The following is a 12,071-nucleotide window of genomic DNA, read 5'->3' as shown; positions in this document are numbered from 1 at the left end:
TTTCTTAGGGGTAAATAGAGATTTATTGATTAATCATGGAGCTGGTACAAATGATCACACATACGAAAATGGCACAACTACCATCTTTATCGAGAATAAAAAAAAAACGTTGCCCGATCTTCGTTTTAGTTTACTCTACATAGACAGTCGTATGAGAACCGAACAAGAAATCTGCTTGTCAAAAACAAGCGAGGTAGCTACGCCGCTCAAAAACAAAACTCTTGGTTAACAAACCACCTTTGGGATGAACATAAGAATCAAATGAGAAGAGTCAAAGGAAATTGTCCAATGGGAGGGAAGCAACATGCATTACCCAGCAACTGCTTCAGCAGCTACTTTCGACCCAGTCAACAGAAGTATCTCCATCGTCCTCGGATGGAGGAACCTGCAAAGTTACAAATGTATTATATGCACTGGCTGGTACTGATTCAGTTTAATACGGAGTAGTTCAACAGACGCGTCAGTGCTGGTGGTTATTTACTTGGTTGCTCCTCTTCCGTGGCACCATTTCCCCAAGTCGTTCTGAACTGGAAATGCAAGTCAACCAAAGTCCCTTTCCGTGTGCTGTTTTATTCTCCTTGCTTCGTCTGGTTCCGCCCTTCCGCGTGTCCGACTCTGCAAAGCAAGGAAAAAAATTACACAGACTGATACATCTCTCAGTTTTAACCCTTTTTTTTCTCCCATTAGTTGACAATGTACTGTCATAATTCCATAAGTGAGAAAAATACTGTCCAAGTACTGATATTTGATACTAACTTGGACTAAACTTGCAAAATACGCAAGAAGAAAACGCGGTTAAATCGGGTGCTGAGATCACAAATATGCGCGAAGCAAAGACACCAAGCTACAAATACGTCAGTGTTAACAGGGGATCTTGCTTTGTTTCTCCTTCGTGGAGCTGTGCATCAGTGACCAAAAGAAATCATCTCTTCTAAGTCATACTGTGGAGCTGTACTAGTGAGTTCAATAGAAGTCACCTCTTCTGTGTCCTGCTCTCTTCCTGCAGATCTTTCAGTGGAAGCCAAGCCATGGCCGGAACAGCATCGATCGCATACCAGAACACATCTACGTCACCAGACTGGCTAAACAAAGGCGACAACGCATGGCAGATGACGTCCGCAACCTTCGTCGGCCTTCAGAGCATGCCAGGGCTGGTGATCCTGTACGGCAGCATTGTCAAGAAGAAGTGGGCGGTCAACTCCGCCTTCATGGCGTTGTATGCCTTTGCTGCTGTCTGGTTATGCTGGGTCATCTGGGCATACAATATGTCGTTTGGCGACCGGCTCCTGCCCTTCTGGGGAAAGGCAAGGCCAGCGCTTGTGCAAAGCTTCCTGGTGGCGCGGTCAGAGCTCCCCGCCACTGCCTCTGTGCACTACCATGATGGATCACTTGAGGTGCACATGCTCAGGCCGTTCTATCCAGCTGCCACTATGGTGTACTTCCAGTGCATGTTTGCTAGCATCACCATCGTCATCCTTGCCGGCTCACTACTTGGGCGCATGAACATCAAGGCCTGGATGGCCTTTGTGCCGCTCTGGATTACCTTCTCCTACACAGTCTGCGCCTTCTCGCTCTGGGGCGGTGGCTTCCTCTTCATGTGGGGTGTCATAGACTACTCTGGTGGCTATGTCATCCACCTCTCTTCTGGTATCGCCGGCATTACTGCGGCCTATTGGGTACAGAAAAGATCTCTGTTTAAATTCATCTTTCCATTTCAGTATCAATGGTTCTGACATCTTGTAGCACACAGGTAGGGCCAAGGTCAGCAGCAGACAAGGAGCGGTTCCCCCCAAACAATATACTCCTGGTGCTAGCAGGGGCAGGGCTGCTGTGGCTTGGATGGTCAGGCTTCAATGGCGGGGCCCCGTACTCGGCCAATATTGATTCATCCATGGCAGTGCTCAACACACATATCTGTGCATCCACCAGCTTACTCATATGGACGCTCCTCGATGTCTTCTTCTTTGGGAAGCCATCAGTGATTGGTGCAGTGCAGGGCATGATCACCAGCCTTGTATGCATCACACCTGGTGCAGGTGAGATGCCATCCCTTCCTCCATTATCACTGGACTGCATCAACCAAGACCTAACCATTTTGAATATTGCAGTTTGCATTAATACTTTATTTACCATAGATACTACCTTCATCTGAATAGGTCTGCATGTGACGAAGTCAATACCAAGATTCAGTATATATACCTTCGATATTCTGGTCACACAGTACTATACACAGTAGATACAACAGGATTTTGTTCTATTTTTGGTCTACAGCATCATTGAGCTAAATTAGCACTTCGTAGGTCTCCCACTAAAGCAGGATTATGATAACTTTGGCACTACCATGTCTGTAAACTCATGACTGTTCAGTTAGGGGTATGCATGTCTCTAATTTGTAAGCTGCAGTACTAAGCTAGCAGTACAGGGCATCAGTTGACCTCGATGTTTAAAACTAATGGCTCTTCACTGTTTTCAAGCATTAAGATTCTATCCATCTAGCACTGCTGGTTGACATATCTATCAGAAAGGGATTTAGTCATTTAACTGCTATTTGTGAAGCTCTTATGTTATCTTGCTTTTAGTAAAATCTAAACTAACTTATTCTATGATTAAAAAATACTAGTTTTACCTTGCCTCTCCACTGGTTCATAAAATTTACATAGCTATCTTATAGTGAATACTCAAGGATAATTACCCATATGTTGGAGCATGATGCTGACTTTGCCTGTCCTTCCAAGTTACTTATCTGCTTTCAAGTTTCAACTGATAGCAATCTTCCTGATCGGTGTGAACAATTTAAGTCCCCTATTTTATTCCATACACCAAATGATATAAATTAACAATGCAGCAAAGCAGGTGTAATCAACAAACCTTCGCATCAATCTGCACATATCCTCCATTTTAATTGTTCGACAAAGATTGATTGTATATGTCATTCAACAGGCCTGGTGCAATGTTGGGCAGCTGTTGTGATGGGTATTCTCTCCGGTAGCATTCCCTGGTACACAATGATGGTGTTGCACAAGAAGTGGTCTTTCATGCAGAGGATTGATGACACGCTTGGCGTCTTCCACACCCACGCCGTGGCTGGGTTCCTTGGTGGTGCTACCACTGGACTCTTCGCAGAGCCCACCCTTTGCAGCCTCTTCCTCTCCATTCCAGACTCCGGAGGAGCTGTTTATGGTGGTGACGGTGGATCACAGTTTGGGAAGCAGATTGCTGGTGCAGTCTTTGTCATTGCCTGGAACGTTGTTATCACTTCCATCATCTGTATCCTCATCAGCATAGTCCTGCCCCTCCGGATGGCTGATGAACAACTGCTTATTGGGGATGATGCTGTACATGGTGAGGAGGCATATGCTATCTGGGCGGACGGAGAGCTCAGTGACATAACCCACTATGATGAGAGCACACATAATGGCGTTGCTGTAGGAGTGACACAGAATATCTGAACAGTATTCAGGAGGAAAAAAACTGAAGTGCATTTGTATAGTATCAGTTGATGGAGCAGAAACACCAACAAACAAACAAAAGTTTATCGGCAAGAAAAATGAACAAACAAGTTTATTGTGGTTGCCCATGGCCCCTATGCAGTGACCTATTCATGTACAGAAGACTTTAATTTCTCATGGGTTTTCACCAAGAATTTTTTGTAAGCAAGTGAAATCTTGTACTCCCTTTGATCCATAATAAGTGTCTCTAACTTTGTACAAAATCCAAGACACTTATTATGGATCGGAGGGAGTAGTCAACATATGGTACAAGCTAGAGAAAGATATCTAACAATCATAACGCACAATCGAAAGATACATGTCAGAAACTCAATTGTCCACACATATCAGACATTCATATAAATTGGCAATACTTTGTTGGTTTGACCAAACATACTGCAATCATCTCATTTGCCCAAAAAACATATCAAAATTGTTTTCACTTGCTGGTCTGCACTTTTTGCGGTCTAGCACACTAAACATTTCATGGGCGTACATCCCTATAGGGGCACAGCCCTAGGTATCCAAATAAGGGACGATATCCCGTTAGTATCTCCTAAATTAGTTAGGCAAGAGGTAAGATAGAAATATTAAGATATGGTTTGTTAGGGAAGTAGAGATATGGTTTGTTAGGAAAGTAGACATTAGTTTCTTGGATGTGAGTTCAAGTCTTCCTTATAAAAGCGCCCCCCCCCCCCCCTCTGTAAATCAATCTAGTTATACCTCCTCCCTGCCCTTGAGGTGCTGCTACCTTTTAAGGCGCCGTCACGCCTCTTGGGTCCAGGCTCACCTCGTACATGCTCTAAAGAACCTTGTAGTCACTGCTTTATAGGGCATTGACAATTTGGGCAAATGACACAATTACACCGTGTTCTTACAAAATGACAACGAAGTGCAGCAGCGCCTTATACTCTTATATAAAAAAAATCCATATAAAGAAATAGAAATGAATTTGTGTTTCTCTATTTTCTTAGGCTGCAGAGGTATTAGAATGTGACACAGCAAGGTTCTTTCTAGTGGTCATGGATTGCGGCAGTGAATTGCACTTCGTGCTTGACATATCATTGTGTCACATGGTGGGTGATGTGAGAGGATTGGAACAGGTGGATAGCTCTGGGAAGTAGGAAGCCAAACCCCTGGACATTTGCGGTGCGATGCCAGCCAGAAGGCCCGGAAAGGAGCTGTAGCACAGCAAAAGCAGGGGGAAGAAATAACAAGGGGAGATAATAGATTCGTTCAATGCCTGCTTGATAAAGACTAGAGGTAGGCATTATATAGCTCATGTTACAAGACTTGAGGCCTAAGGGGAAATCCAAACAAACTTGGAAGGAAACTAACTAAACAGGGAAAAAATAGGGGTAAAATTATGCCAAACTGAAAGGATACAGCTGATCCTTTCCTTTAGCCAAATACTGTATGCATCTGCTGGCGTTGCTGCCTTTGTGCGGGCCTACTGCGCCCATACGAGATGCCCCACATGACAGTTATGTCTATTGGCTACAAAATTCCCATTTACACAGCCCTACACCCCTACCAACCACTATTCTAAATAGAGAATGATATATAGGGTCCTTTATATTATGATTTAACACACACTAAATGTTTACTAGCCCATTTTATAGTAGAATCTCTGTATCTCATGAGAAATTATAGCACAGGGCCACCTAGTATGGAGCCTTTAACAAGAATTTAATCAGATTTTTCAGCTGCTGCCATGAACAATTCCTGGGAGTTCCATATAGGGAAGATGTATTAAATGTTTGTGTACTTACTGTATAAATGCGTCTATATTTCGATGTATTTTAAATAAGTAAATTGTATGCAAGAACATTTACCACATAATCGCCACAAGGCAGGGTTACCCTTTATTAACTACCATTATCTGGAACATTGCAGAACGGTTTGGCATCCTGGTCCTTATTATTACCACAACCAGTTTCAACCCAGTTAGGCAGTTACCAGTGATATACAAATAAGAGGCAGATGTATTGGGCGTAACGTCTCACTTAGAAACCAGTTACTCCGCAATGCAGTTTAAATACGTGGTGTTTATATCTCATTGCATAGTTCTGAAATATTTAAAATATGGTGCTTAGAGATGCCATCACCGAAAAGCTAGCTTAAAATAACCATACTTGTTACTTATCTCTCATTGCATAGTTCTGAAAAATTGCCACATCTCACTTAGAAACCAACTACTCGCTTACATTGTCAATACAGTTTAATTATTTGGTGTTTATCTCATTGCATAGTTCTGATACATATAAATGTGATGTAGAGATGTCATCACTGAAAAGCTGGCTTAAAATAACCATAATTGTTACTTATCTCTATTGCATAGTTCTGAAAAAAAATTGGTTTTCAGAAATGGCATCACTGAAAGATTGGCTTAAAATAACCATAACTATTATTTATCTCCCATTGCATAGTTCTTAAACATTTAAATGTGGTGTTCAGAAATGTCAATTGACCCAAACTCAACCTACCCATATACTCCCTCTGATCCTGAATTCTTGACTCAAATTTGTCCAAATAATGATGTATCTATTCTTAAAAAGTGTCTAGATACATGTAATATTTCGACAACAATTTAGGATCGGAGGGAGTAGGTCCTAAACTCACCTATATTCATAGCACACTTGCCTCGAGATGAAAAATCTTTGCAGGTTTATATTGGTCAGTAGGTCGAAATACAGTGCCACCAATACAACCCTAAAAAGAATACCACCAAACCTTCATTCTAACGATTGAATAAACATCATGGATTCATGGTCATTGAGATATGGTACTGTACCAAAGTATCACATACACCCTCCGTTCCATAATAATATAAATATAAATATAACGTTCGTTAATATAAGTTTTTGACCAAGAATTACTACGTTCAGATAGGGTTTGTAACTTTATATGACATGAAATTGGTATTGCTAGATTCGTTATCAAAAGTACTCCCGCCATCCCATATTAAGTGACTCAAATTTGTCCAAATATGAATGTATCCATGCCTAAAAGGCGTTTAGATACATGTAATAGAAAGTCACTTAATATGGGACGGAGGGGGTACTTAATAATAGTTGTGGTTTCATATCTTGCAAGCTACATATTAATAGAGTAATTAATGGTCAAAGACTTGTCTTAACCAGACCTAAGACGCCTTATATTATGGAACAGAGGGAGTAAAGCACATGGTATTACAGCAAGAATTAACAACGAAGAGCTGAGAGAACAAAGACTTACTCAAGATTGTATCTTGTTTCAGAAAAAAAATACAATTAGAGTCAGCATAAGAGAAACTCTGCACACATCTTCTAACAAATTATGTTACCCATCATAAGTACATCTTGCTTTGTCAGCAATATTTGCCAAAAGGTCGATCAACGCTTCTTTCAAGTGGCATAAGAAAGTGCATATTGGGCAACATTTTCTAGGTATTTCTCCAATTCTTTTTCTCCACTCTCAAGAGTCTCCCAAAGTGATTTCCTCAATTCCTCCTGCCCTTGACTCTTCATGACAAGGTCATAAGCGTACCGCATAACATGGCTGCAGTATGCAGCTTCACTGTCCATACATTCCTGATATGATGATTCATATAGCTTTGGATTGAAAACCCACTGCTTAGCATCCTTGGTCCACCGCTTCAGTATATACGTTTCTGGAATTTTGCATACATTCTTGATACTAAGAGCTTTCAGAGCGTGTGGACAAAGTAAACCCATCGTCTCAAACTTACTACAGCTGCAAGTGAGTTGCATTGTAGACAGATTCAAATGAACTGTGCAGACTCTTGAGCCTCTGCCCTGCATGGTCATCTCAAATCGATATGTGTTACCGTCCTCACAGCGAAGCTCCTTGAATTTTGTGGCACCACACCCATCAAGAAAATATGTCTCAAACAACTTGTAGATTCTGTGTGTATAAAGTTTTGCTGCATGATTCAAAATATCACTATGCTTTATAATACAAGCAGGTGGCTTTTGGCAACACCGTGTATCCTCATCAAGCTCTTTCTCACGCCAATCTTCAGTCAGCTTATCCACGGCAACAATAATTGCAGAAAGAGAAGTCAATTTATCGGCAATGCAACTGAATATGTTGCTCAAACTGTCACATTGTGGTTCATTCTCGACCCCACCATCAAAAGTGCACTTGTTAAACGCACTACTCCACTTCTGCTTGAGCTTGTAAAGTTTGTTAAGCCACTTATTATCCTGCAACTTAAACTCACGGAGCATCTCGGCCCATGTTTCCTCAAATTCTGCTTCTGAGTCGCATCCCTGCATACACTTTTTGAACATCTTATTAAATGCTTTCGAACCATTGAGCGCACCAAGACGAGAAGCAGCATTCTTTTGGATATGCCAGTGGGCAATTCGATGGCATGTACTTGGAAAAACTTCTTCAATTGCTTTTGACATAACTTGGTCTTGATTGGTAAAAATAGACCGAGGATGCCGGTTCCCCATTGCCTCCAAGAAGGACTTAAATAGCCACACAAAAGATGACAACGACTCATCGGCTAATAGTGCACAGCCATATATAGCAGTTTGCCAATGGTGGTTCACACCAACAAAAGGCGCACATATCAAGTTCTGTCTGTTTAAGCGATAAGTTGAATCAAACACAACTACATCACCAAAACAGTCATAGTCAATCCTGCTCCTACCATCACGCCAAAAGAAATTAGTCATCCGACCACCTCGGTCTATTTGAACATCCCAATAAAACATGCCATCTTCATTTGCCCTGTTCTTGAGATGGTTTACAAGGCCTTGCAAGTCTCCAGTCCCCGCAGCTGGTGATTTTGGTATACCATTATAACTGTGGGGCAAATCTTGCTTCGAAGACTCTGGATTGTTGGTTACACTAGTGCTTACAGCCATTTGGGAAGGTGCACCCGCTACCTGATACCCACCATACAATACAGCATCTACAGAACTTGACCGGCCAGCTATAAGTGACCTTGCAGACCGCAAAAGGTGCCGCTCTTCAGGGCTTGCCAAGTTGTGGTTGTGATCAGAGACAAGCCGGATGACCTTCCACTCGCCATGGTCGTTCACTCTGAAGCGAACCATGGCCCTGCAATTCGTCCTGGTGTGCGGATCATTGAAGTTTGCATCTGTAAGCTTCTCCCCTTCCTTGAGGCCTTCCTTGGAACAGAAGTAATCCTTGGTCCTGATCCTCTTGGTGCCTGTAAAGTAGGACTGCTTCCCTTTCCGGATGCTGAACCCAGTGCGGTGCCCATAGTCACAGTACAGCTTGTACGCCTCCTCTTCGCTGTACACCACCTTCCGTAGCAATTCCTCGGTCCCCTCCTTGCTGCCCTGAACCGTCGCAGCCTCTTCATTCTCAGCTTCATCCCCATACCCTCTCCTACCCATTTCGTTGCCGTTAGAAATTCCTTCCCTGGTCCCATCACCGCCAATGCCGTCATCCTGCGGCTCAGCTCCTTCACAATGGTCTACGCCAGCAGCCATCACACCAATTACGCCAGTATTCTCGTCGATACACATCAGGTCTCCACCCCCGCCATCGCCGCCTTCACCTTCGGTGTTCCCCATGGCTGCCACGGGCGGAGGACCCAGTAGGGCGGCCGCCCTGCCTTGATTTTTGCCTCGGTTACGAATTGGGGGAGATTAGGGAGATGAAACGGGGAGCAAAAGGGCGGAATCGATTCGTGGGGTGATGGGAGGAGAAACGGTCGGGAGCGAGAGAATCGAAGGGGAGATCAACCGGCGGTAGCGGCGCTCGCGCGAGGAGAGAGACGAGCGAGCGGGTTGGGGCGCTCGGCAGCGGGATGGGCCAGAAGGAGGGAGGGATGGCGGCGCTCGCGCGAGGAGGAAGACGAGCGAGGGGGTTGGCCTGGGTTGGGGCGCTCGGCAGCCAGATGGGCCAGGAGGAGGGGAGTGGGGTTCGATCAAAAGGAAAAAAAAAAGGAGAGATAGATAGGCTCCAGCCCAGGGGGGGAAGAGAGTGGAGGTGAGGCCCACTGCGGTTGTGATCTCAGAATTCAACATAGTGCATTCACCGGAATCTCTTATTTATTTACCAGTACCGGCAAAGGATCGGCCGCCCGTTAAGGGCTCCCGTCTCGGTGGGTCTGGGAGGATTGATCCCATTTTAGTTCAAGTTCTCTCAAATCCCTCTTAACCTCGGTAGGAAATTTCATAACCGAACAAGGCCTAACGCTGAATATCAGCTGGGGATTCGGGCTAGTCAGACCGCACATGCAGGAGACATTAGGAGGAACGTTGATCTCAGCTGATGAACGGAGTATACGGTGCCCGTAGGTACCGGCACCGGTCCAAATCGAGTCAATTTTATTATATTCACATGAGTTGTCATTCATACATACAGACGACAAATAAGTCACTCCTACTACTCTCTCCGATCCATATTAATTGTTGAAATATTACATGTATCTAGACTTTTTTGGCATAGATACATCCATATTTGGGCAAATTTGAGACAATTAATATGGATCGGAGGGAGTAATTAATGTTAATATTTTGTAACTGCTAATATGGACTTCATGTGAATTACGTAAATTGTCAATTTCTCTCTAATTTTCATTTCAAAATTCATATAACAAAAAAAGTTGTGTTATTTTTTATACAACTTATAGTTTTCATATAAAATTACTTTAATATTTTAGTTATTATGGAATTATGATACATAAAGGCAAAATGCAATTTGAGAACTTTTCAGCTCTTTTTTTATAATTGTATTATTAAGCTCACCTTCTATATTTCCTACATAACTACTTCCAAAACTTAGCAATTTATGAATTTTATATGGAGTTAAAACCAAAGTACTGATTCAACTCATTTTCCCCCTGAAATTCATATATTCAGTTTTTTCCATATAGCGTAGTATCAGTCTGGTGTCGTTGATATGCAAGCTTAACCTTTTTCCTAGTCTATTTTTGACATCCAAATTGCTCTTTTTGGATCATGCTTCTATACATGTGAGAATCATACGCACCTAGACACATGGTGCTATAGTGTGGTTTCATCCTGAGTTTCCAAGTTCCCAGGTGGTGGGTGCTCTCTGATAGCCCCTTCGGAATATGCGGAACTAGACCACTGCATAACGGTTCGATTTTGGGGACCCCATTTATTTACCCCTTTGTCCCCAACGAGCCCCTCTGTCTGATCTTCAAGCCAAGAACACCATTTCCTCTCTCAAGAACACAAGAACTTCATCTCCTCGATCTCTCTCCCGAGTTGATTTCCCAAGCCAAAACTTTGAGAATAGGAAGAGAAGATTGAGATCTAGGGTTTCACCAAGTCAAAAAGTTGATTCCCTTGTGTCACTGGGAACCCTAGACGGAAGTGGTTTTCTCGTGCTCCTCCTTGGTGTGACGAGCTCGAGGATTGGATTGGGAGCATCCGATTGAGTTGTGGAGTGTGCCCCGGTCAAGTTTGTAAGGGTCCGGCCTTCGCCCTCAAGGAAACCACTAGTGGAACTCACATTGTCTTTGTGGTGTTGTGAGAGGAGAATAGAGTGAGCCTTTGTGCCTCCTCTACCTTTGTGGTAGAGCACTTCTCCAAACAGAAACGTACACCTATCCCAAAAGGTGGAACTCCGGAGAAATCTTCGTCTCTCGTGTGGTATCATTTTCACCCCTTTACATTCTTGCAAGTTATATTGTTTATCGTATTGTTTCGGCTATCGCACTTCATACTAGGGTTACATTCACTTCAGAGAATTTAGTAAGCCCTAGGATTAAGTGTTTGTATTTTTCAAGAAAAATAAAAGATTAAAATTTATTAGTCGCATATTCAAACCCCCTCTAGTCGACCATACCGATCTTTCATCTTGGATTCCATACCTCCTTGAATGTGTTGTTTTATGAGGCTTCAAGGCCGGTGCGGGGTTGGACATAAGTTGCGGCTTCAAGTAGCGGTGACTCGAAGTACACGGGTTTGCTAGTTAGGGTGATTTCCGCTTTGCTCTAGTCGTCAGAGAGGGCAAGTTCGGTCTGCCCTTCTTCTTCTAGCGTGTGGATGTCTTCTCTCTGGCATCATTGGAGCACGTGGAGGTTTTCTTTGTTGTCATAGTTTGTTCGTCCGATGATGTTCGAGGCATATATAGCTTGGTTAGGCAGCTAGCTCGTTGTTGGTATTTCCGTATGATTTTTCTTGAATAAGTCCTACCTTGTGTTTTTTTAACCCAATTTTTCTTATAAACATGATCAACTCCCTCCAAAATGCATGGCGGGGTGAAATAAGCTACGTTTCTTGTGGTAGAGCAAACCCAGTCAAGTTCAAGTCCTAGACTTGGCTAGTTGGCATGGATGCCCGTATTACCTGAATTATTCATTGGCTCAGTCTCTCGTAGGGACGAGTGTGCGTGCGTGTTTGTGAGCGTTTGCATTTGTGTTGTGTTTTTTTTTAATTGCACGGTAAGGACATCCTGTCTTGAAGAGGTTGCTAAAAGAAATGCAGGGTGCAAAGCCGGTCATTCCATGTATGCGTTGGTTGGTTCCATAGCAGCAAGAACCAAAATAGACATGAACATAAATGTGTTTATATATTCTTAGAACTTTGAGATGAGACTAATAACTCTAATTCTTGCTCACAT

The 12,071-nt window shown here is 43.1% G+C and overlaps 1 protein-coding gene across 1 annotated transcript; it reads left to right on the top strand.

Moving 5' to 3' along the window:
• The first annotated feature begins 876 nt into the window (after positions 1-876).
• LOC104583779 (ammonium transporter 3 member 3) lies at positions 877-3,538 on the top strand. The gene is made up of 3 exons (XM_010237219.3): positions 877-1,676; positions 1,751-2,036; positions 2,941-3,538. The coding sequence occupies exons 1-3, from the start codon at positions 1,029-1,031 to the stop codon at positions 3,447-3,449; spliced, it is 1,443 nt and encodes a 480-aa protein (XP_010235521.1). The 5' UTR covers positions 877-1,028; the 3' UTR covers positions 3,450-3,538.
• The last annotated feature ends 8,533 nt before the right edge of the window (positions 3,539-12,071 follow it).

The sequence above is a fragment of the Brachypodium distachyon genome, chromosome 3 (genome assembly GCF_000005505.3).
Source record: "Brachypodium distachyon strain Bd21 chromosome 3, Brachypodium_distachyon_v3.0, whole genome shotgun sequence".
Taxonomy (NCBI): domain Eukaryota; kingdom Viridiplantae; phylum Streptophyta; class Magnoliopsida; order Poales; family Poaceae; genus Brachypodium; species Brachypodium distachyon.
Note: the sequence above shows the minus strand (reverse complement) of the source record. Positions and strands in the feature narration are given on the sequence as shown.

Bases quoted from the DNA above. Each gene is read 5' to 3' on its own strand.
- LOC104583779 (XM_010237219.3), top strand. From the start codon at position 1,029: ATGGCCGGAACAGCATCGATCGCATACCAGAACACATCTACGTCACCA. The intron at 1,677-1,750 runs GTACAGAAAAGA...TGTAGCACACAG, and splicing joins GCATTACTGCGGCCTATTGG to GTAGGGCCAAGGTCAGCAGC. The intron at 2,037-2,940 runs GTGAGATGCCAT...GTCATTCAACAG, and splicing joins ATGCATCACACCTGGTGCAG to GCCTGGTGCAATGTTGGGCA.